Raw genomic sequence first — 26,603 nt, 5'->3', positions numbered from 1 at the left:
TACAATGACTGACTCTGAGCAGATGCTGCTGCCCACAAAACCAAGATTGCACAAACTAATTATCTTAAGTTCAGATAACAAAATGATGTAATCCAAGTTGTAAGATAAAAATGTTTAACTTAACATTTTTTGTTAATTAACTACTAAGGAGAAGTGGGGGTGGTGCTTTTGACTAATGCTATTGATTCTAAATTAATTTCCTTTTTAGCTGCATGAAGGAAGTAGCAGTTTCATTATGTTTTCTTTTTGCTTTTCTCTGACCCAGGGAAGTACAGGAAACAGGTTCGGAATGTGACTCCTTAAATTCATCCACTGGAAGGAAGCAGACTCCTCCAGCAAGTCTTGAAATATACCAGACACTTTCACCTCAGAAAGTATCCCCAGAAGAATGCTCACTGGAGGAATCATCTACAGGAGACTCTTCTTCTCAAACTGCAGATATTTCTAGGGGCTCTCCTGACTGTGTAGGCATGGCAGAAACTAAGAGCATGATCTTTAGTCCTGCAAGCAAAGTTTATAATGGAATCCTGGAGAAGTCCTGCAGCATGAACCAGCTTTCAACTGGGATCCCAGTCCCTAAGCCTCGGCACACCTCCTGTTCTTCAGCCAGCAGTGATAGTAAACCCAGCCATGAAGCTGCTTCTGTCCCTAGGATAAGTAGCATTCCACAGGACCTGTACCAAAATGGTGAAAAAACCAAAAAGCCATCCAAAATAAAAAGCCTCTTTAAGAAAAAGTCTAAGTGAGGTGGGCAGAAGGAACCTATAGTAATGCTATAAGAACTCTTTTTTAAATCTTTAGGAATGTAATTCCATTTGAGCATTCTAAGCTGGATGCCCTAATGGAATGCTTGGTAGGTAAACTATATTTAACTGACTGTACTGTCAAAGGTTGTGCCAGCTGTCAATGAGAAATCATTAAAAAGTTCAGACAGTTTACATTAATTTCTGCCTATTTATTTCCTTTTTCTAGTTTGTCTTTTGTAGTGGGTTTTTTTTGTGTGTGTGTTGGTTTTTGGGGGTTTTTTTTTGTTTGTTTTTTTTTCCCAGATTTGTTAAGTTGTTAGGGGTTTTTTTGTGTGTATTCATAAACCATTTTTAAGCCACTTTGGACTTCCGAAGCTTTAATGGACTAGTAAGCCTTTCTGGGCTTGTCAAAGTTTCTTGTTTACCAGAGCATCTTCCTATCTTTCCATAGAGCTAGGACATTTATCTGCTGGACTTTTAAGAAAAATAAAAGAAGTAGAACTAATTGAATTGCACTACTGTTTTACAGACTGGAAAAGTCTCTCTGCAAGTGAAACGGAAAGACTTGTATTTGACTGAGAAGATGAATCTTTTCACTTTTAGATCTTTTGGGGTTTTTAAATAGAACTTAGGATTTCTAATTGACTTGATTTCTGGAAATGGAAATGCCGTGCATTTATTATGGGAAGCTTTGTTAGATGCATTTATTATTAGAATGGTTCAAGTCCTGCTGTAAAGATCATCCTTTTCCCAGGACTTTCACTGTGATTTTACTTCACTGCAGGCTGTATGACAAAAAAGAAAAAAAAAAAAAAGGAAAAAAAATAGAAAAAAAAATACATATATGTATATATATAACAAGAGAAGAGGCTCTTGATTCCTGATGCAAATGATGGGTATGAAACTTGACTGAGAACTGAAACTATTCACCTTCTTCAAATGAGGAGGGGGATAGTAGGTTTTGTTTACAGACTGACAGACAATGGACATTTGGTATGTGAAAAGTTTGTACTGTGGTAAAGACAATAAATTGGAAACATTAATGTGCTTGGGAATGTTCCAGTTTTAGCTGATGCTTGTTTCAGACATGTTTCAGAGGTCTTGTTAATTGAAAGCTGTTGTAGGCTACACTGCTTGTGCTTACTGCTGTGTATAAGTTGTTATGATATTTTTTGGATTAGCAATTAATGTCTTAATGTCCTCCTTTTGTAAAATTTCATACACTTTATTTTTGTATAGTTTGAAGATTTATCTGTTCAGACATGTCTGAAGTAAATGGTATAATTTTATAATGCATACTGTTATACTAACTCATAATTTTAGATATAAAGATAGATGTAAAGGTGAGACTCGACATGCTTCAGATAAAAGCAGTTTTTATGTTAAACTTTTATAGGGAGAGGTGAAACTAGTACTAGGTAACAAGGAAGCCTTCCTAGGGCAACAGTAGCTAGTGGTTCAAAAACATCTTTTAAAAATTTTTTTAAACAGTTGAAGACAACAAATGTACTGCTTGAGCAACAGTGCCTTTTATTCATTTTGTCTGAGGATATTAATACTGAGCATGAATTTATTTTGAGGTACATTCCAAAGAAACCTTGCTCTAGTGAATACAAGCAATTTACCCAGTGATGACTAAATAGTTTTAGTTCTTCCATAGGGGCATTCTGTTTGCCTCAGCCCTTGCCAGTATGTCCATGCTGTACTGCATGAAAGAATTAATTCACCGACTGCCTAAATTACTTCCTAGTAAGTAGCCTTCCAAACCTGTAGCTAATGGAAATCAAGTGAATTGGAAATTCACTTTCAATTTAGGATCCGCTATAAATAACAGATGTGTCAGCTCTGTCCCCAAGAAATGGTGGTGATGTTAACAGCAGCATTTACTGTGGGTGTGGGACAGGAGGGTTAGGCAATGGGATGGAGACCTTACCATATGCAAGTACCTTGAAAGTCCTGGTACCTCAATTAATTCTGTAAGAGAACAGAAGAAATCCAGAGCTTGACTGCCTAATAAAGGATGATTGTATGTCATCTATACAGAAAAGCATAGAGGGAATCAACTGTTTGGTAAAATTTGGGGAAGGGAAAACTTGTTTGAAGAGAAAATAACAGGAACATGTTATTGTTCCATTAGTCACCCAATCATCAGATTGAACAGCTCTAGCTGCAACACCAGTCATACACAAGGTGACAATGATCTCTCTGAACAATGATTGTACACTCTATACATGGTAGGCAAAAAAAAAAAAAAAAAGCAGCTATGCAAAAAGAAAAAAAGGCTTATGCCAGGGAACCACCTCAATGCTGACCTTTAAACTTATAGTTAAAAGCCTGATAAAGTATTTGAACTAACAAAGGAAAAAAAAAATACATGAAAGTGGGGAACTTTGCATCCCAAACAGCATAGAGAAAACTTCTACCAGAAAAATGTTCTATTTTGATCTCTGCACTTGAGAAGGCTATAGCAATAACTGAGTTTAAAGGAAGATCTGGGTCTGGACAGTAGATCTTGCAGTGTGGGGTTTGAGGAACTCTGTTGTTACCAAAGATGTTGAAGCAGCATTTTGATACTGGAGAGTAAATATTTATATATCGAAAAAAATATCAAAGTTGGGTAAACTTAAATACTGAGAAGCCCAAACAGACATACTGAGTTTTCTGTAGTAAGTGTAAATAAAAATTGAAATAGAGGAGATGTTGGACTTTTCACTGGCTGTGAGTTTTTAGAGTACTAAGTATCTCTTTCTTCCAGAAGACAGTTACATTGTGTATTTTAAAAGTATTTTATGGTCTTGTACAAACAAATCAGATGGGATTATTATAGTGATAGATTTTGGCTTCAAAATGGCAAACCTTTGGAGCACAGATGATTCTCAACACTCAGTTTATCACCAGCTGTCCTGTAACTTTATAGCTGCTACTTAATAAATATTATCAAACTAAAAGCTTTAAGTAAATATGGTCGGAAGTGGTGATTATCATATGTGGGAGCACAAACTGCAATTTTTAAGTTGACAGAGTTGCTTTTTTATTAACGTTTTAATAGACCCCTTGCACATCTTGCCACTTAAATTTTGCTGACAGTCTTAAGTGAATTGCATTGCTCCTGCTGTGGCTAAATGCTTGTCTTCAAATCTTGGCATCCTTTTGTTAGGGTATGTGTAGAGCACAGACTGGGGTAGCTCCTTACTGGCAAACATCAAATCCAGCCTTAATGTTGAAGGACCTGGCATACGTCAGCATCTCAGAAGTGAGACAATGTTTTTGAAAAGGTCCTCTATTTTTCCTGTTTCCTTAATGGTGTAACATGAACTGGTTGGCACTCAGTGAGTTCAGCTGGTATTCCAACCAAGGATTTCTTGAGGATGTGTCAGTCATTTGAGACAGTCATCTGGTGTTGTCATCCTTAAGTGGCTGAGAACTTCCTAAGATCTAATCTCACAATGGTTTTGGTTGTTTGGTTTTTATTATTTGATTCTTTTTTTTTTTTTTTTTTTTTTTTTTTAATTTTTTTTCAGCTAAAATCATTGTTCTGTTTTAAATTCTCCAGAAGAAAAAGATAAGTATTTTGCTTGAGTCGTTTGTCAGGACAGCAGCCCCTTGGTAGAAACTACCTAAAAGCCTTCTCTCTGAAGAAGTTACCACATAAGTCTTTCACCTTTAAAAGGATGAAATGTGAATGAAGTGTGGGCATCTAGATAAAGAAGAACAAAACTTAAAACTGAAACTTTGAAAACTGAACAAATCCAAACCATTCCACAATTCTTATGAAAGTTATGTGACCATAAAAAAATTTAAGGGCTCTCCTACTTGCCATTGGGAGTGATTATGACCAGCTAATGGTGGACAGTTGATTCTTTTTCCCTGCTCAGTGATGGAATTTAAAATTGCTTATTGGCAGTTCTAAGAATATGTCAGCTTTTCTTTCCCCATGTTGCTGTGTACCTGGATAGCAGATTTACTCTCTGAGTGAGGGAAGGCTCTCCCATCACAGCCAAGGTGATAATGTTCTAGTAAGAATGCAGTTCCTTTTTTGGAAGCTTTGAAGATGGTGAGCCCCAGGGTACTTGGGTTTACACATGATATTTGTGGATGAGAGCTTGAGTTAGGCATTAAGTTATGGCTGACTAAATCCTTGAAAGCTAAAATTAATCAGAAATTGAAGCTTTCAAGATACTGCCCTTTTGATTCCCAGTATATGGGGAAACAACACGCACAAGAGAGTAATGAGCTCCAATTAGCATTTCTCATACTATCAGCTTCTAGAGCTTCAGGATAGTTTCATTCCATTTCCAAGATACATTGCTGAGGAGGGGTGACTACCTTAATTTTATAATATATGCAAAGAAGCATTTATTTATCATTTAGTTACAGTCAGGGCAGAAGAATGTATATAAGTTGTGTGCGTAACTTACTATGTTTTTTTGTAAAGCCAGATAGAGGAATTACTGGTTCTTGGACCTCTTTACTGCTTGTTTATCTCCTTGTACAATAAGTTAAATAGGGTGAATATGATTCTCTGATATGATCCAGTTGCACTGACTAAAGTGAGACATTGCTATCCTATGTTTGAAACACTGCCTGCTTTGAGTTGCTGTAGACTTCTTAATCCTGGATGCTGCATCTTTGAATAATGGTTAAACCCACTAAGGCTGATTCCAAATGCTGTCAGGCAGTCAACCTCTCCTGGTAAAAAGCCTTTTTTGGTTATAACAACTGCTGTGTTGAAGCCTAGTGGATTAGAAAAGCTTCCCAGCATTTTCTGAAACTCCACTTAGTCTTCTCTTGCAGAAACAAAATGCACTATTTACTATAAATTATAACAATGGTAACCCTTAAACAGTTCCTCTTGAATCTGACATTACTTAAGCAAGAGAGTATCAGTATCAGTCCACTTTCAGAAATAAGATGGATTTGTGTTTATTATCTTTACAACTTTGAATCCCAAGTTTGCCAAGTTGTATGCATGTTTTGGGTATTTAATGCTGCTCTGAAATGAAAGTGGGAAGGTTGCTCTATGCTTAGATATTGAGGAAAGCACATTTGAGCAGGGTAAGAAGAGGTTCCTCTTACTTGGTTGAGAAAGAGTTCAGAGGTATTTTATCTGCTTCAAGTCAGAATACTGAGTAATGCTTGCAATTAATTATATTGCTGGAGGTGAGAGGTGCATTCAGTTCAAAGCTTTCAGATCAATAACTCTTTATCCAAGGAAAAAGCAGCTTCTTTAGATATACTCTGCAAGCATTACCTTCATATTTCTATTCCATTTTTGACCCAGCATTAAATTTGGTAGTTGACAACTTATGTGACTTCCAGACCTCAGAGCAGTATCTAAATTAGGACTTTGTCCTTAACATTCCTGTTGCTATAATTCAACTCAGTTCTTTTTTGATCCCTCTACTGTTAAAAAAAATTAACAGGTACTGATAATTGGTTCATGTTTAGAATACTTTTTTTTTTTTTCAGCTGAGATTTACTAATAGATAAGTGGTAGATACTTACTTTTAAAAGCCTAGATCATGGTTGGATATTGTTGTAAAAACACTGTACCTCAGTTTGAACTAGGTACAGCAATTTTTGTAGGAGTAGTAAAGCTATCCTTATTAAATTGTCCTTCATTTGCTTTTATTTGTGTCTTAATGCTACCATTATTTTAGGACTTGGATTAATTTAAAATTAAGGTCAGTATGTCCAGCCCTACAAAAGTTAGTCTTAAGTGTCCACCATCAGCCCATTCTTATTGAAGTGAATTAAAATCTTGAATATTTGTACTAGCTTATTTACTTTTAAGGTGGTAGAATGGATTCCTGTAATTCTTGAGGTGGAAGGCAGAGAACTTCTGAAGTGAACCAGATAACTTGTGTTCTTTTATCAGCTCTCAAATCTGTCTCCCAGTAAGGCTGAGTCTCTCCAGGAGAATGTAGATGTATTTACTGCTTGGAACTTTGTACTTAATGATACTTGGCTGTCTAATTCTAATAACTTGCATGTGTGCTATGTTTGCTTGCTTTTCAATAGCTGACAAAAGCTATAGGAGATCTTGGGATTTGTTTATAAAAATTGCTGTTTGAAAAAAAAAAAAGACTGGTGAGAGAAATCTGTCAAGCTGTGAACTGACTAGAATCAATAAAGATCCCAGCTTTTTGTCTAAAATAATTGTTTAAATAGTTCTTAATGAAATGAATTGGGTAGCATGTGTATTTTCACATTGCTCTCCTCCAAGCAACACAAATTATTAAAATACCCAACATTTCAGCAAGGCTATTTGGGAAATGTCTTGCCCTGTTTTTAATTTAAATAACATTAAGTTAGTGTTTAAATAACATTAGTGATTGTTCAGCATATTAATGCCTGCCTTAAAAGGTTAGCAGAATTTGAATTGCATTATTTTGTTTAATTACAGCTTTATAAAATGTAGATATCTGCATTAAAGCCTCTCATTGGATCTAGGTATGGTTTCAACGACATAACAAAAAGAGGAGGAAGACAAGTAAATATGTGCACAATTTAAGTCTTAATAATTAAGATGCTTTACTGTTCTGGGAAGAGATGTTGTCCATGCAGATTCTGCTCTTCCTCTGTTTGCTCTTAGCTTCTGTTTGTTTTCTTTAGTTGAACTAAAATAAGAAACAAAGCCCTCAGACTGATGAGATTCTGTCTCTCTAATATATACACATTGTACTTGCTTTTAATCTCATCTCCTGCATGTTGTTAATGCTGTACACAAATGCAGCTGAAATATTTTCTTTGGTGTTGTACAGCATGATGCAGTTCATTCCCCTTTCTACTTACCTCTCAGTAGCTATATAATGCATTACAACTGGAAAAAAACTGAGTTTTTGGGAATTGAGTCTGTTTGCATATAAAAATCTTTTTTTTTCTGTGAGTCTTATAAGAAATGTCCTGCTTGGAGAGTCTCAGACAGTATTTTCCTGTGTTTATTCATGTTACTTTGCTTTATTTTATAAGTGGATATTGATTTCTGATGTGTTGTTACACTTTAATGTTGAATAAATCTGACTTTCATTTTGAAAAGTGAAACCGTGTTAGTGAAAATGTTATGTAATGTTAATTCATCTTAGACTGTTCCCAGAGTATATAAACTTAGATATATTAAATTTTTTTTTTAAGCCTAAGATAATTTTTTTTTTGCTCTGCTTAGGATTCTGGCCAGTATTTCTTTGGTTCATGCTGTTCCTAAAGCTTGACAGCAATATTACTGGGAAAAGAAAGATGGAAGCAGTTGTTTAGGCATCAGAGTGCTATGGTTGGGCTTGGAAGCTCTGAATCTTCCTGGTTTTGCTTGAAACATTTCTGAACTTAAGTTGTTTCATGTTTTGGAATTTTTGTGGGGCTTTTTTCTTCCAAAGAAGTGTGAAAAGCCTTTCCAAATGACTGCTGGAATCCTGCAAAGCTTTGTGGTTTTGTCTGTGACAATTAGTTTGAGAACCTGTGGCTGTCAAACAAACAAACAAACAAAAGTTATACATCAAGAATAGCTTTTAAAAAGTGGCTTCTCTTGTAAGCAAATTCCTACCTAAGTGGGAGTGACAAGATTGCAGAGAGAGGATTGTGTTTAGAAAACTTGGACTGCAAAATAAATTAGTTACTTTTCCTATTTTTATAGTATGTTTGTTTTTATAGTGTTTTATTGGCTTTCACTGCAGTTTGTCCTCAGTGGTTTTGGTGAGTTGGTGCTGAGTCTTTATCAATGGAAAAAGCAGTAGGCTGGCAAAGCCTAAATCAGGTTGGCATCTTGAGCTAAATACCTTTCTGTTGGGAATCTGCTATTAATTTCTCCTGTGACTTTTGATTGAGTTGTTATAGCTCATAAGGAATCTCTTATTTTACTGCAAGACTTGGCACCCAAGCAAGTGGAGCACAGAGTATTGTAATCCCATGGGATATTCCTGGGCTTTGGTTAATTAACAGCTGCAGCAAGCTGGTTTTCAGTCACTGGAGTCAGGTGGGGTTTTTTTTCCTAGATGAACAGCTTTTGATTACTATTTAATTAAAGTCCTTACCTGCCAGATTTAGGTGTTTAAACTGACAGTTCCATCAATTGCAGTGAGTGGTGGCATTGCTTGTGCAATTCTATAGCATCCTCCTTCCCCTCTGTGAGATGGAGAAGCTGGAATATGGCTGAAATGGGACAGTCCATCTCTCCTTCCTAAGGAGAGGCTGATGAAGGTGATTCTGGGTCAGTTTCATAAAAGTCTTCCCATACTCCCTTTTCTCTTGAGTGCCATGTAAGAATATGCTCAGTATCTGCTAATGCAGCAGAAAATATTTCTATATTCAAGGAATTTATCTGTATTTGAAATTCAGCAGTTTCCTATCAGCTTGATGCTGCAATACTTGTCTGCTTCAATCCCATTTCTCTTCTACTCTGTGCTGAAAATTAACACTTTCCCCCAGTGTTTCCAAGAGGAGGGTAAATGGTGAACTCATGAATCGAAAATAAAAATGTATTTAAGTTCTGAAAGCCATAGTTTGTCCATATTCTAAGGGGTCTTTCAGTCAGTGGCTGATGGTATTCTGGAAGTAATTTCTGGAGACCTTATGCTAGATTTGCATTTGTTCTGTATACTCCTTATATTTTATAAAGCTACTCATTCTTTTGTTTTTCTTACTGGTTTTATAGAGAGGAAGCCAAGGAATATGTTCCTACTCCTATGCTCCTAAAGAGGGGTGTGAATGAAAATACTGCTTTTGGGGGAAAAAAAAATCTATTCTGCTTTTTGCTCAACCTATAGAATGTCTTAATATTTTTTATAGGAATTCTAGAGCAAATCATTTGAGAGATAAAAAAAAATGTCAGAAATAATGTTCTATTTCCAATGGTATATGCAATGTCATCTGTTAGGAATGCTTCAAGATAGATAACTACCCTAAATCTCCATAAGAAAAGCAAACAAACAAACATTGTGGTGTTTAAAGTGTTATTTTTCTAGTATGCTCTTGCCCTTTTAGAGCAGCCTGGGTAACTGTAGCGTACATTGTCAGAGATTTGATTAACTGATGTCTGTGGAGACATAAGAAACACCAAAAGGTTACAACAATTTTTGTAGAAGCAGAACTAAGTGAAGGGCTTCTGAATGTGGCTTTTTCTGATGAGGTAGTTCAGTATTGTTTGGCCAAAGGTGTACTTTAGGTGTGTGTCTTCTGCTTTGTTGTACAAGTTCATTACAAACTCTGGTTGTAGCACACCTCAGCAAACTGTTGTCTACATGAGGCCTGGGAGACCTCTGCTGCTTTGCTCTTGTCAATGCATCTCCTCATGTTGCAGGTAAACCTAAGTTTTTTGGCAGGTTCAAAGTTGTTTTTAATTGGAAATGGCTTTTCATTTGGAATTTCTTTTACTGAAATATTGAGACTTTTTCTCAATATTTAGATTTTCTCAAGATTTAGATAGAAATCACGCCAGCATAAGTTAAGAAAAAGCACAACTCAGAGTAGTGGGAATAAAGGAAAGCAGTGGGTCCTATTGAAAATACTACAAAATGAAGTGTTCATGACACAGCAGCAAAGAGTTAAGAAACCAAAAGGCCTCACATGCTTGCAGAGCTGGGGGAACAATGAAGACACCTCAAGGCTCCAGGTTAGATTTATCACTGGGCTTCTGTACAGATGGAAAAGATGGAAAGTGCATAAAAAAGTGTGGAAGAACAATCCAATGATCAGTTTTGATAAATATATGTTAGAAATGTCAGCTACTCTTTCCCTGGAATGCTCTAGATGTAATTTACAACCCAGGAAAGAGACTTTAGCAGCTGAATATAGACTTTGGTGTTGAGCTGCTTTTCAACTGGAGTGTGCATGATGTCAGGGTTGGAATTGGAGGCATACAGTGGTGAAGACATCTGAAATATGGCCAGTTGTGCAAGGTAATAATTATCTGCCATGATACTAATTTCTCTTGTAGAGAACGAACTTTGCTCTCTTTGAATCAATCATAGTGAGAGCAATAGAGCAAGCTAAAAAGAGCCCAGCCAGGCTCCTCCACATGGCTGAAGAGAGCCCTGCTGGTCAGAGCCCCCACTAACAGCATTGAATGGTAATAATTGGAGGAATATATGTAAAGTATGGAGGAATGCATGGAGATCCTGCAATTTAAAAACAAAAGTTCATCAGGAGTCCTGTGAAAGGGAGCTGCTCAAAAGCAGAAATTCCTGCTGGCATTTTCTCTTAGATGCAGCTAAAGACCATATACTTGCTCCTGAGAGTGTAGCACAGAATATGGTTTCTGCTGCTTATGCTCTCCCTGTTTTATCTAGAGCTGTTAAAATTAAGTGTAAGATCCCAAATAACACATACTCATTCATTCCTTTAGATTCTCATAGATAAATCACCAAACTGTGGCTTATTTACCTCAAGCTGCTTACCTGCCATACACATCTGAAGGTAAAAAGTGATTTTAGTATTTTAGTTTCAAAGACTATCTCATCCTTTTTTTTTTTTTTTTTTTTTTTTTTCTCCTGCCAGATGTTTCAGTATTCCTGTAACAGTCCTGAGATGTGTACAGAAATAATTTGGCCTTCCTTGGCACTAATTTTCTCACACTGCCAAGGCTATTTAGGGTTTGTATCTCCTGTAGTTAGGAATTCTCAAGAGTCCTATTTTCCAGGGGAGCTCAGACAAACCTATTATGAAAGAGCTGTGATTGATTTTGTTGCATTACACCAGACAGTAATTTTCTTCTTTTGTTCTGGAGGGAAAAGGGGGCGTATGTTTTCCATCCCTTTAAAGATGCCCTTCATCTCCAAGCACTCTGTAAGCTGGCATATGTTAAATTCTGAACATCAGTGGAGAAAGCAGCACTGTAATTCACACATTCTGATTTGACAGCTAGGTCGCAAATATGCTAACATTCAACTTGTTGGTTATTGCTGCTGCTCCTTTTCACAAGGGAAAATTAGTATGCACGTTAGAGAATGACTTCTCTGCACTGAATTATATAATTCAATTTCATAGCTGTTTGTGAAAAAGCCTTTTATTTCGTACTGTATTCCTTGCCTGGAAGAAGTCAAACATTCATTTGAACAGAAAGACTTGGAAATTAAACAAATAATTCCCTCACTTTAAATGCAGCATGAACTCATTTGAAACACTTCCTGCCTTCCTGCCTTCCTGCCTTCCTGCCTTCCTGCCTTCCTGCCTTCCTGCCTTCCTGCCTTCCTGCCTTCCTGCCTTCCTGCCTTCCTGCCTTCCTGCCTTCCTTTTCCTTTTCCTTTTCCTTTTCCTTTTCCTTTTCCTTTTCCTTTTCCTTTTCCTTTTCCTTTTCCTTTTCCTTTTCCTTTTCCTTTTCCTTTTCCTTTTCCTTTTCCTTTTCCTTTTCCTTTTCCTTTTCCTTTTCCTCTCTCCTCTCTCCTCTCTCCTCTCCCCTCTCCCCTCTCCCCTCTCCCCTCTCCCCTCTCCCCTCTCCCCTCTCCCCTCTCCCCTCTCCCCTCTCCCCTCTCCCCTCTCCCCTCTCCCCTCTCCCCTCTCCCCTCTCCCCTCTCCCCTCTCCCCTCTCCCCTCTCCCCTCTCCCCTCTCCCCTCTCCCCTACTCCCCTCTCCCCTCTTCTTTTCTTCCTTCCTTCCTCTCTCTTTCTCTCTTTTCTTGAGGGGTCTTGCACTTTTAAATCACTGTTTTCGTGCTCTTTTCATGATAATATCACATTAATAATTTCCCTACTGAAGACTTAAGGGAAGTCAGTGTGAATGTTTTTCCATGCAAGAAAAGAGGGAATTGGATCAGTGAAGGAGAGCTTCTTTGATCAATGCTGTAGGATGTAATTGGAGCAATGAAGATTTTTTTTGGAGAGAGAATAATGGAAAAGGCAGGAATGTGAAGATTACACTGATACTTTGTTACAGGAAAATACAGTTGCATTGCAAACCTATCATCGGAAGCCTCCTTTAATTTTTAATTGCTTACAGGTATGGACATCAGGTTTTCCGACACTGGTGGATTTTAAGTTGCTTGAAAACATTATCCTATAAATCTGAAGCACTGAACTTGTGCTCCAACTAATGCATCAGCTTGCTAACTTGAAATTAGGCTGATGCAAGTAACCTTGGCCATTTCTTCCAAACTTGGTGTCTTTCAATAAGATGATTACTAATATTTCTAGCAAATTCTTGCTGAGTTATGCTGGAAGAGCAACTGAAAACTTGATTTCTAAATTGATATTAACACCTATTCTCCAGAGCACTTTAGAGTTAGGTTGTAGATATACAAACAAAGTGTCTGGTGTATGTGAGACACTGTGTCTTTGTAGCATAAGAATCATAGAACCATAGAATGGTTTGGGTTGGAAGGGACCTTAAAGATCATCCAGTTCCAACCCCCCTGCATGGGCAGGGACACCTCCCACCAGACCAGGTTGCTCTAAGCCCCATCCAACCTGGCCTTGAACACTTCCAGGGAGGGGGCAGCCTGTTCCAGTGTCTCACCACCCTCATACTAAAGAATTTCTTCCTAATATGCAACCAAAATCTATCTCTTTCAACTTAAAACTGTTACCCCCTTGGCCCATCACTCCACACCTTTCTAAAAAGTCCCTGCCCAGCTCTCCTGTAGCCCCTTCAGGTACTGGATGGTTGCTATCAGGTCTCCCTGAAGCCTTCTCCACGCTGAACAACCCCAACTCCCTCACCCTGTCTTCATGGGAGAGGTGCTTCAGCTCACTCATCATCTTTATGGCCCTCTTCTGGTCTCCTTCCAAGAACTCCATATCCTTGTGCTGGGGGCTCCAGAACTGGACAGAGTACTCCAGGGGGGTCTCGTGAGAGTGGAGTGGAAGGGGAGAATCACCTCCCTTGAGCTGCTGGCCATGCTTCTTTTGATGCAGCCCAGAATATGGTTGGCTTTCTGGGCTGTCAGTGCACTCTGCTGGCTCATGTTGAGGTTTTCATCAATGAACATCCCTGAGTCTTTCTCCTCAGGGCTGCTCTTAATCCATTCTTCACCCAGCCTGTAACTGAGCTTGAGATTTCCCTGGCCCATGTGCAGGACTTCGCACTTGGCCTTGCTGAACTTCATGGTGTTTGCACAGGCCCACCTCTCGAGCCTGTCAAGGTCCTTCTGGATGCTAATATAAATTACTATTACGTCTACTCTGCACTATTGTAAACAGTTTATACCTGTCTGTAGTGAAAATGGAAGTGTGGTGGTGTTTATTTCTGTTAGTAGTAAGGCATAGCAGTAGTATGTTGTTCATAACTGTGAAGAAGTTTGCTTTAGGAACCTTTCTTTACCTCTTCAGCTTAAGTGGTGATGGCTGCTCTGGAAATACTTTACAAGTCTTTCAAAGCTGTTTTTAATGAAGCAGGAGGACTTTGTTCTTTTCTGTTTCAGCAGCCAGATAAAGGGGCCCCCACTGAGCTTTCCCAGAGCACCCCAAGTTCCTGTGTGATTGCTTTGCCCACAGCTACTGAGTGCTTTGTACATTTTGAGGACCTTAACTGATTGATCCAGCCCAGAGCAGCTCAATCTAAATGAAACAGCTACTGCCTAGCACAGCAACCTTGACAGTAATAAGTCAGGAGGAAAAAGAAAAATTCAAAAGAACGTTGACACTGTCTGCTTCAAACTCAACTTCAGTGGTATCTGTGTGGTTTTATATATACATACATATATGGGTTTTATATATACATACATATATGGGTAAGATAAATATATGGCTAAGGATCCATCTAAGTTCCTAGTAACACCTTAGAGCAATGAATCTTTCAAGTGAAAAATTCTGTTTGCCTTTTGTCACTGAAGTGAGAGGTTTCTGTTGTTTTTCTGGCCCTTCAACAAGGGTGTAGGACCTTTGGATCTTTGCCTTAATGAATATAAATAGATAACATAGTATGTTTAAACTTTGGGTAAAAAGTTGAAAACTTGTTGTTACTGTCACTTACTTGCTTTGTGACTCGAGATAATTCAGTTCTGTAGAATAAAGACAAGAGTGACTGGCTTGCTGCAAAGGGTCAAATCAGTGTTAAGATTCTGTTAATTTTAAATATTATTCTGGTATTCTAGATATTATTAGTAATTCACCAGATTAAGCAATAAAACTCCTGTAAGAGCTAAGTGTTTTCTCTTGCAAGGAGAAGTGTTGATTTTCAAAGCTACATTAAAATCTTCTCTTTCAGGATACTCCAACCTCTTCATTTGCAAGGGGTGGAGGGGGGTGGAGAAGTGTGAGTGGCAAGTGAGATGAAAAGCCAGAAAACATACAATACAAAAAGCAGTTAGACCTTCCTTGATCTTTTAACAGGGAGTTTCAAAAATTGACATGATGGGGGAAAGGAAAAGACACAATTGTACTGAGAATGTGAAATGTAAGTGGTACGGGACCATCACAAAGACTTTCAGCAGTACTCTCTATATACTTCACCTCTGTGTTTCTAGTTCTTTAAAAAAGCTCTGTTAAATTAATGGAGTACGCAAGTAGGGGAGAGGAATGTGCAAGCTTATCCTGTCATTGCTGCTCATTAGCTGAAGATATTAACATTTGGGCTCCCCTAAAGATTAATCCACATTTCTGGAGTTTGTTTTATCCATCCTGAAAAGGAGTCTTGCCTCTTGGCTTTGCTGGGACTCAACATGCTCAGTAAACCCACCCAGTGTTCCAGAAGTATTCTGCAATCTTATTCTGGGTGAGGTAGTTGATGATTTAACTTGCTGGTGGTTTGCACCTACTGTATGCTGCTTGAGAATATTGATTTTTTAATCATACTGGGAACAGTCAGTTACCTTTTTTTTTAATTATTTTAAAATTTTATTTGCACCTTATTCAGTCCTTATTCACATGGGCCACAGAATCACAGCACTTTTAGGATCCGAAGGAACCACTGTAGACTGACTCATGACCTCCCTGTCCTTCAGGTGCTTAGAAATGGCTGCAGGATTATTTGCTCTATCACCTTGCCAAGATTTGAGATTTGTCCTGTAGCTCCTCAGACCTTTCTCCTTCCGATTCTGGAAGATGTTACCCTTTCTGTCTTCCAGTCCTCAAGAACCTTACTCAGTCACCACAGCCTTTCAAAGATAATTAATAGTGGTCTCACAGTGACAATGGCCAGTTACCTCAGCACTTGTGAGTGCATCCTTTCTCTTCTGACACCAAATTTTCCTTGTGGCCCCAAGCTTTTCCACTGGTTTCAGGGACCAGTGGAAATTCCTGAAAGATGGATCTTGCTAGTAAGGATGGAAGCATGAAAAGTGCTGAGTACCTGAGCCTTCCCCATGCCAGCTGTCACTGTGTGCTGTGCCCCCCATCCAGCAGGCCTGCACAGCCCCTTGGCTTCCTTAAGTTGCTGATATGCCCACAGAAACCCTCCTTACTGCCTTTCATGTACCACTGGATTCACCTTCAGATGGGTTTTGGTGTACCTGACCCCGTCACTATACACCTGAACAGTGTCCCTTTATTCTTCCTGAGTCCCCTGTCCCTGCCACCATCTCTTGTGTTTCCTTTTGATACAGGTGTCCTGGGTTTCTGCACATTGGGAGGGACAGTTCTTGAATTTGGAGGAAGTGATCCTTGGGGGAGATGGGGGGAGGAATCACTGTCCTGAACCCCTCTTTTCTCCAGGACCATAATCCCTCCATGTGTCTCCTCCAAGTAGGTCTCTGAACAGGCTGAAGTCATCTTTCCTGGAGTTCAGGGTCCTGCCTTTTTGCCTCCTCTGGGTTCTGAACTCCACACCTCCAAGTGGCTGCAACCAAGGCTGCCCTCAGCCTTCACACCCCCTGGACTGGGTCTGGCTGGCAAGGAGTTAATTTTCTTTACACAGCCTGTTTGGTGTTGTGTTTTGGGTTTGTGACCAAAGTGGGGCTGATAACACAGCATCAAGGCCTTCTATGTTCCTCACAGTGAGTAGGATAGGGCTGGACAAGAGGCTGGGAGGCGACACAGCTGACCAAAAAGTTTGTTCATACCCTGTGGCATTGTGCTCAGCAATGACTCTGGGGAGAAGTTTTCTACAGGTTGCTGTTGCTTGGGGACCAGCTGGGCATTGGCTGGCTGGTGGTAAGTAATTACATTCCTGTATTTTTATTTATTTATTTCCCCCTCTTCTTTTCCCACCCCTTACTAGGCTGTCTTTAACTCAATCTGCAGGTTTTCTCACTTAGGCCCTTCTGTTTCTCTCCTTCTCTCTGGGGAGAGGTTGGGGGGGGTTCTGGGTGAACAGCGGTGTGGGGCTGAGCTACCATGGGGGTTAAATCACAACACCCCTGGTGAGCTGTTCTTTCTTTGTAAGCAGAGCACTTCCCCTTGTTGGCTGCCTGATCACTGGTATCAGAAAGTCATCAGTCAGATCAATCAAAAAGTCATCATTGGTGCAGTCCTGAGGCATCCTCAGCCACTTGGTACTACTGTGTGTGTGTCCTTCCAGGTACAGGAGTGTTTCAAGCCTGCATCAGGACCAGAGCCTGTGCATATGAAGCTTCTTCAGCTGTCAGAAGGCAGTCACAAAAATCCAGTGCTTCCTGCTGACTGGGTGGTTGGCACCAGATGCTCACTATAGCAGTACCAGTGTTTGGATCTCCACAATGATTCTGACCCACAAGCTACCACCTGGCTCATCACCCATCCCCAGGCAGAGCTGCAGCTCCACCTCTCACCATCATTCCCTGTGTCCAGCTGGGATGTGTGAGTTCTCCCATCATGTTTCCAGGGTCCCAGGGAGATCTCAGCCCCACAGCTGCCTGTGCAGCGTGCTGTGCATTAGCCCACAGGCTCAGTCATGCTTCCAGTTGATACCATGACTGATGCCATGAAGAGCTAACACAGCACAAAACACACCAGTTGTTGGAAGGCTGGGGACGTGTCCTTCAGTGTGTTTTGCTTCAATGGAGATCAAAAAAAAAAGAATTGTGGAGGACGATGCATTCTGGTTGCAGCTCTCTGCTCTGGAGATCCACTGTACTTATTTACTCCAGCTTCCTAACACTAGAAAGTGATTTGCTCCCCCAGGGAGTCAGAAACCATCAGTGTGGGATTGAGAAACGTGGTGGAGGTTGAGAGAGGAGAATGTTCTCTGACTTGTGAAGGGGAAATGTCAAGTGAAAGAACTTGAGGGATGGGGTGTTTGGAGGAAGTGTGATAGCCAAAGGGCAATGATTGGAAGTAGGTTACAGCTGACCAATTTGAAAAGAAAGGTGAATGTACACAGGGTGAGGAAGAGATCAGAATAAATAGAAATGTTAGGAATGAAAAATGCTAACAATACATAATCCCATGAGTCACAAGAAAAGAAAGAATAAACAAGTACTTTTTAAAAGTATCTGTGCTCCATAAATCATGCAAAAATGAAATGCTCTGTTCTGAGTAATCCTTGACTTTACTTTTTGTCCTGGTTGATGTGATCTGAAATAGAAGCCTCCAAATAGCAGTCATTGTGCTTTCAAGGACTTGCTTCTCTCTCCTTTGCTTCAATGGCTTACTTTTCTGCATCCCTTGGGTATGATAATGGCATTCTGTGAATCATAACAGCAGTGCAGAGATTAATTAATGTTTGCAAAACAATTAGATCCTCAGATGAAGTGTGTTATGTGCATCCAGTGCAACACATTATTGCCCATAAGCACAGGCTATATTTTGTTTCAGCAACAACTCATTCTTGGTGCTTTTGCTATTGCAATATCAATGACCGGAGGATGGTCACGAGAGGTCATACCAAGGTCCAGCTATCTCACTCATTAATCTCTAGGAACAGCAGGTGTTTAAGGAGGAGAACTGTAAAAAAGATGCTTTATCTGCCTTATCTGGCAAACCCTCTGGGCTTTCAACAACAGATATATTAAAGACATTGTGATCCATTGGTTACATCCATAACCTGCCTCTGAAGGGAATTCTTGCCTGTATTTTTTCAACCAGGGCTTGGTGAGCCAGGGAATTAACCCTGCTTACTCTCCATGGGGTGTTCTCCTCTGTATGGGAGAGAGAGACTAGAAGAATTTTCAGTCTGTTGCGTGTGAAGTAAATCTCCCTCTACCACAATGACAAATGTATTTCAGTCACAAGAGGAAAAATTATGTGCTATTTGGTACCTTGACATAGCTGCTCATGGAATAGCTCAGCATATGTCCTTTCACCCCTCCGAATAGGATGATTTATTGCTTTAAATTTTTATCTGATTTATCTGAGTCTTTAAAACCACAGGTTGATATCCAAGGAGACATCAGCTCTTCACCCCTGTGAGCAGAACTAGAGGTAGATAGATTAATTCATATTTATGAGATGCTAAAATTCTAGCTTTTATATAAATTAAACTAAAGATCATCAACTCTTTGTAAGGAATTGCTTTGCCTTGCCATTACTTTTCCTCTCTCAGCTAATGGACAGTGTTTTGCATATCAGCTGGCAGCAGTTTTTTGCCTCAGAAATAGCAATACTTGAAAATGTGAATGATATATGTGTGTGTGGGTGTGTCTGAACTGGAACCATTTTTCTCCTAAACTGGGTTACTGTTTCTTTTTTTTCCCAAATAGACCAATTCCTAATTTAAAACCTTTTTAAGGGATTTCTATCCCATTTATATGGGGAAATGGAAAACTACTTTGTGAAGTTTTGAAAATATTTGTAGATGAGTATAAAGCACGGACCAATAAAAATGTAAATGATCTCTGCTGTATTTATCATATATTTCACCTAGTTCTCTGGCAATGCTGCTGATTTTGATAGCAAAAGCTTGCTAAGTATTTTGTAGCACAGTTTAAAAAAATGAATAAACCCGTGAAATTTGCATTTAATTATCTGTCATGGTAGGTATCTTCCATTTCAAATCAGTCAAGCAGATAGTGCATGTTCCCAAAAATGTTGTTATCTTGGTCCTGGATTTTACTCTAGGTGGCAGGGTTGTTCTATCTACAGCACATGAAGAACAGATTAAGAAACAAAAAACCAGTCAGTGATGTATGCCTCTCCAGTGCAGATAATTTTTGTTTCCTAAATCAGCTGCCTTATTTTTTCAATAGTGTCAAATTTATCAGTAACCAGGTAGAATTCATAGGCTGTATTTAAAAAAAAAAAAGGGGGGGGGGGAAGAGGGGGAAGGAAGTACCTTTCTTCATGAAAGATGCCTGACTCAATTAGAAGTTACAGAATATTTTGAAAGTATAATTGCTATGAAATGCTAATAGTTGGAGCAACATTTAGGGAATGTGTATGAACTGCCACATCTGGATATTTCCCTAGGAGGGGTTGATGCTGGGAGAAGAGTTAATCTTTCCAACAGTGTTGTCTAATTCTTTGCATATGTAGGAATTAAATTCTAACACCAAAAACATGTTAATCAAGGAGCTGGGGCACTTTAGACACATTTGTGAGGAAAGAGGTCTTTAAGGCTAAAATCCATACTTATATGCTGAGCAAGGGTGGGTTCTACCTTTCAGATGCATAGTAAGAGCTTAGAAAGATGGCGTTGGTCTGATAGTTACCTACACAGACAAACTCTCCCCCCTAGATCCTCTAATAGAAAATAATTTTGGTTTGGAACATTGTATGTGATTTCTTTGTTACCCAATGTAATTATGTTTAAGCATAATCTCATGTTCTCCTGACTGTATTTCTGAAGTTTAGATTACAGGAAAAAAAAAAAAAGTTTTCAGAAGGAAGGAGAATTAAATTGGACTCTTTAGGAGATCAGACATTTGAAACTCTTCCTGGAGCTCTGGAGGGGAATAGACAGTTCCAAACATGTCATGTTTTTTCTCTTTCTCCATCTTTAATGATGCCAGTTCTGCTTAGTAGGTGTTTTTACTGCCCATGTTGTTAAACTCCTTGGCCAGTGTGCTACTATATTATTGCTACTCCTAAAAGAAAACTATACAGGAAAAATCCTATCACTGTGCTTCTCATTTGTTCTAAATTTTGTAGCAGGGCTGCTATTGTGGAAGTTTAAAGAGCTATTATGTGGTACTACTCCAGAGACTGGCACTGCCTTTCTTTGCAAGGCTGGGTGAGTTAGCTGGGCACATAACTACTGGCACACAAGGGAAATAATAAGTTTTCTTTCAAAATTATTCTATATTGGATGAAAAGCTTTCTACATTTTTAGTGATTTAAAAAGAGAGTGAAACAGCTACAGCACCGGTTTGCAAACCTCGTCTCAAAGCTGTAAAAAGTATAATTTTTTTTTTACTTTCTCCTCAGGGTAGAACTGTTGACTAAATGCTTGCCTTTGGTAGGTGGAATTTCTAGATCTTTTTTTCCCCCCTCTAAGACTGGTTTATTGCAGTACTATCTGCCTTGTATTTTGAGTTGAAAGCAACCTTTACTCACACTGAGCATGCTATACTCACACTTTCCTCCCTGAAGGATTCTTTGAAATAAAATGGAGCCACTTTGTAAATGCAGGCATTATGTATTCTCTATTTGAGTATGAATACTGTCCTGAGCACCTCAGGGGCAAGAAGAGAAGGTGGGAGTCTCCTGTGGTAATTTATTCATTGATACTTTTGAAGTGCATTTTTCACTTGATTTCTTTTAACTTCAATGGGAAGTTTGTAAGGGCAAGTGGGAGTAGATGGGCGATGTCACACTGACTGTGGCAACATTTGTGTCTGTAAGACTGGCTGGTCAAGCTCTTCTGTTCAAGACAAACTTAAATGATAGGAAAACCATATCATGAAGGGTTTTTTTAACTGTAAAAAGCAACAGGAAATTTTAATGTCTAAAATTTTTATCATACAAGTTTCAGGAAAATATGAATATTTGAATTTATGAAAAAACTGCCTGTCAGCTCGGCTGAATTATTCTTAAATATTTTTAAACAAGAATGGGAGAATGTTTTGAGATTCAGCTTTATTTATGTACAACTCCTCAAATCCTACAAGTTTAGCATTTCTATAGACTATAAAAGCAGCTTTTTACTGACTAAAACTGGTATGAATTTGTACTCTTGCTGCTTCTAAAAAAATAATTCAGCCCAATTACTCAATAAAATTGAAAACTTCCTTCAGTTGCTCAAGTTGTCAGAATTTTTTTGTGTTTACTTAAAAAAAAAGTAATCAGTGACACATTTGTAGGAATATTTTGATTCTTAAGGGATTTTTGGCACTCTGCATGCTAACGAGTGCTACTGCAATGCAACCATTTATCATTAGGGAGTCTTGAAGGTCTGCAGCATTAATGCTGCTATGCACTGCTTGATGTGACAAGCCTGGTGTTTCTAAAGATTACTCATCCCCTCTTGTCAATGGGAAAGGTCACACAAAACTGAATTCTGCTTAATGCAATCATATTTCTTAATTTGTATTTTCTTAATTTTAAACAAAATACTTTCTCCTTGCTATAGGACAATTGAGCTAATCCTCTTGAGCTCATAACTGCAATTCTTGTGCTGTTCTATTTTGGGAGAATAGGTTTATATTATCACTTCTCTGTACAACTACTCAGAGGTCACCTTTTGCGACATCATTTTTCTTCTTGCTTGTTCCAGTCACTATGAGGAGATTCTGTTCTCTGTGAAGTGGGAAGCTCTATGTAATATTGTTTAATGTGTTTTCCACAGGGGTTTGCTATCAAGTAACATAAAATGATGTTCAGGAGGTGATGGTTTCTACCTTTGTAGCTGCTCTCTGTTCTAGAAGAATGTCATACTTTTACATCTTTTTAATGTTAATGAAGCTATCTTACAAAAGGTTTTTGACTTTGCATTTTATGAACCTATCTTACAGAAGGTTTTTGACCTTGCATTTTATCCTGGAGAAAGCAGAAGACAAACCTTTACACTCACTGCTTACCAAGTATTGCACACAATTTTATTTATGTGAGCTGCAAACTGTACCAGTTCCATCCTTATTAACTGAGCATTAACAAAAAATGTCTGTGCTGCTCTCCGAGCTGTCCGTTTGTGTGCTTTGACCTTCTTTATCCATGTTCCCTCATTTTCCTTTAGCAATATTATTTCAGTGGCTTACTACTCAAAAAAAGTGATTGAAACTATTTACCTTGCCTCTTGAAACCAATGTGCTGTGGTTTTGTCTTCACGCCTTGGTGAGCTGCCTTGCTCTTGTGGAGCCCACTAGGACAGAGCCTGGCCAAGGATGCCTCTAGAAGCTAAAGCTGGCTGCCCAGTGAGGGTGGTGTGTTTCCAGTCAGAAAAAGAGCCTTTGAAGGAAGTTCTGTTATCAGCTGATAGAAAAAATAATTTAAACCAGATGGAACTAGATTTAAGATCCCATCCAACCCATGCCATTCTATTATTCTATGAAATATTTTGGGATGAAAAGGTGTTTTAGTGGAGTTTGATGCATGGTGTAATATTGCTTAAATAGTGTTGTTTCATTATTGTCGGATTACTAAAAATTTGTCTCTAGCTATACTTACCTTATAGCTTTGCCCTTAAAATATGCTGCTTATGGGGCATTAACTCTCTTTATGTTTCACAGGAGGACTGGGTTTGCTGTTCCTCCTTCAGCCTCTGGGAATCTGACAAGTCTTTTCTTCATTTAAGGCACTCTGAGAATCAGGCAGTTGTTCTGCCAGCATGGTCTGTACTCCCATGCAATGGAGATACTGCCCAGACCCTAAATGTCTGATTTTCCTGTGTATTTTTGGTCTGAGAAATTGGGTGGCTGTGCATCTGCTTACGTTTCAATGGACAGCTTTGCTTGAAAGGGAAGTCAGAATAGGATGTGTTTCATATTAAAAGGACACAGTTTGTCAACTTACAGCTCTTTTAAGGAAGGTAAAGCTGAGAAAAGCAGCTTCCAGGGGTAAATAATGAACAGAGTCAGAGTGGTATATTCCTACCCTCATAAGGAAGAGTCAAGGGATTTGCTTTAAAAGTGTTGCCTGTTATTTCTTGGCTCATTTAACTCCAGCCTAGACCCAGTTAAGGTGTCAGGTTTATGTGAGATGAATTTCAGCTTGTAGCTAGGAAGATTCAACCTTCTGCTTCAAAATCCATGCAGATGAATCATTCATCTGTTTTTTGAAAAATGGTTATCACTTGAATATTCTTAATGATTGAAAACAGCAAAGTCAAAACTGGGTAGGTGGCACACAATGGAAGCTGAAGAATCATGGGATAAAAAAAACAGGATTCATGCTGGGGATGTGATCCCAAAACAGAATGGACCAATTTACAGGATTTTCCGGAGTTAAGGAACTTTTATTTTTTTAAAGACAATTCAGGTGAAGATGCTAACCAGAAAATTAAATTCTCACAACAGATTTTTCCTGTCTGAGAGAGGTGTTTGTGCTTGCAATCTTACTGAACAGTAAGTGACAGTGCTTGTGGTGAGGTTGTACCCTGGTCATACCTGGTCAGTACTAAAATATGTTTTAAAGCAATTATATTTTGTTTATCTTTTTAAGGTACTGCTCTCTGTGATGCTGTGCCAGGAGTACAAATACACTGCTGGGGAGAAGGAGGGAACAAAGAAAACTGTTTTCTCCTTTACACACTGAATCCTTCTTAAAGTTTGTTGTTGCCCTGTTGCTTTTCTTTTTTCTTTTGCTTAGTATTGGAAGTATTATTTTTATGCAACGATTCCATAATTGGAATAATGTCTAAATTGGAAAATGTTTTTTTTTTTTAATTATTTTTGAGAGTTAAGGGCATCTAGTTTTTCTACATAGGTAACTCCAGTGCTGTCCCAAGACAGACTTTCCTGCACTTTGTTCATCTGTGTGATACCTCAAAATTAGCTTCTATAAAAGCAGAGAGAAGCAATAAATTTGGCTTAATCTAAGTGGTATTTAATCATGTGACTGAACAGGGAGTAAATTTTCCTGAAGATCTTCATTAGCTCCCTTCTGAGAAGTATAGCAGGCTGTGGTCAGAGCAGAGTGATGCACCCAGTGTCATTTTCTCTTACCTTATTTCACTGTGTTAGAAAAGCTCAGGGGCTGTCACTGCAACTCCTCCTCATTGCTTGGAAAGACTTTAGAGTTTTGGAGACTGTGCTCCCTTATTGTTAATTAAAATAAATAATTCCTCACACAGTATAGCCAATTAAAAAAAAAAAAAAAAGGAAAAAAAGAAAAAAAAAAGGCTTATGCTAAGCATATTAAAGATGGTATTAAACATTGCCTGTGGCAATGTTCCCCACCATTGCTGGCCTGGGGATAAGGATGTTGAATGAATCATGTGCTGCAGGCGTATTGTGCTTTGTTTTTCCCTTCAGCTTAAATTCAACTTTTTAATTTCTTCTGGCTGTGAGCAGTGTTGGAGGGTACCACGGGCACATTGTGCTCATGAGTGGTGGGGATGGAGGGCTGGCCCACGGTGCCTCCCCCCTTGCTGCCTCTTATCTGTCACATTTGGTCTCTCATTATGGAATTATTCCCTGAGTTAACTAAATTAGTTAACTAAATTCTATTAAAAGTTCCAGAAACTGAAAGCTAAGCTGGCAGAAAAGCACGGGGTGTTCAAGAGCTGTCGTGTGATGGTGTTACTAATGCTCACAAGGAGGCACAGTTATGCTTCCCTATGCAATGTTAATGTCTTAATCTATAGCATCTCAGGAAATTAAGCTGACATTCTCCTGGTCTCTGAAAATACTGGTGTGTATAGTATGACAATATATTAAGTTGTTCCAGTTCTCAATTGACATTTCTGAAATGGTAGACTACAGATGCTAGACTCCATCTTCCTAAACAATTGCTACAAATAGGGGGGTTTGATCTTCAAACTATATCAAAAGAGCCTATCTCATGTAAGGATTGAATGTTAACACTTGCACACTAACTGTGAGTTACTTGATCAGTTCTGAATTTTTGGCTTTCACCCACATTAAACAATAACAGCTGATTTTGATAGCCCAGCTTTCCTTCCTCATTGACTGTTAAGGCAGATGAATTTAATAATCTGTATCACCTTAACTGTCTCATCATCATATTGTGTAGTTTTGTAGTAACATAGATCAAAATATCTGCTTTTTCTCAGGTTCTTTGCTTTAGAAGAACCCAAAACTACACTGACACAACTTGTCTTAGTGTGGTGGAAGCACAGTAAATGGTTGTGATGATACCAGGAATGAATCTGAAACACTGATGCATGAATGCTGAAATGTTTCAATCAGGAACCCTTTGGAAAGTTTCTGTTCCGTTGGTGTATGCCTTCACTTATATGAAATATTAGATGAAGAAGGAGCTACTAATTTTTTTACTTCTTTTCCCTGGAAAAATCTGCTCTCCTAGAAAAACGTTAGGGACTTGATTGTGTTTTTGATACTGGAGGCCACATCAGATATAGTTGCTAGTTTTAATTATAGAATCATAGAATGTCAGGTTGGAAGACCCTCAAGGATGGTCTGGTCCAGCCCTTCTAATTTTATTGTTTATATGATATGTCCCAGCACCCCAACAAGCTGAGACTTAAAACTTTCCAAAGTGGGGAAATCCACCACTTCCCCTGGGAGATGTTTGTCTGTCTTTAGAATGAGAAATTTCCCTCTTGTGTTCAAACAGGATCTTGCCAGGAGCAACTTGTGCTTATTGCCACTTGTCTTGTCCATGTGACTTCAAAACAGGGAGTTGTGATGCCTATAAGTTCAGTATCTGTACTATATAATAATAAATATATATAGTATAGTATTTATAAATATATAATATAGTATAGAATCTGTACTATATAATAATAAACTCAATGATGCCTACATCTTGCAAATGTTAAAATAATTCAACCCCAGATAGAGGAAAATAGGTATAAAAAATTGAATTGGAATTCCATCTTCAAACAAGAATTCAAGGATGGCTACTTCATGTAATTGTTTTCTGCCTTCTGCAGGGAGTTGGCTCAGATAGGAACAGACTTAGGAAGGAAAATTTGACCCTTCAACCTGAATTTTTAAACAGGGACTTCAGACTGTATATCTATCTATTTTTCTTTTCTTGCTAATTTCTATTGTCCTCAAAA

At 38.7% G+C, this 26,603-nt stretch overlaps 1 protein-coding gene across 4 annotated transcripts in view; it reads left to right on the top strand.

Annotated features, from left to right (window-relative positions):
* The window catches only part of STIM2 (stromal interaction molecule 2), a 69,040-nt gene extending 61,250 nt beyond the window's left edge, over nt 1–7,790 (top strand). For all 4 annotated transcript variants that reach the window (XM_071743801.1, XM_071743803.1, XM_071743802.1 and 1 more), the window contains one exon: nt 266–7,790. In XM_071743801.1, the coding sequence (XP_071599902.1) occupies nt 266–746 (481 nt within the window). In that variant the 3' untranslated portion in view covers nt 747–7,790. The remainder of the gene's footprint in view (nt 1–265) is intronic.
* Nucleotides 7,791–26,603: the final 18,813 nt, after the last annotated feature.

Source organism: Heliangelus exortis, chromosome 4 (genome assembly GCF_036169615.1).
Source record: "Heliangelus exortis chromosome 4, bHelExo1.hap1, whole genome shotgun sequence".
Classification (NCBI taxonomy): domain Eukaryota; kingdom Metazoa; phylum Chordata; class Aves; order Apodiformes; family Trochilidae; genus Heliangelus; species Heliangelus exortis.
The sequence above is the reverse complement of the archived record's forward strand: the minus strand, read 5'-3'. Positions and strand labels throughout refer to the sequence as shown.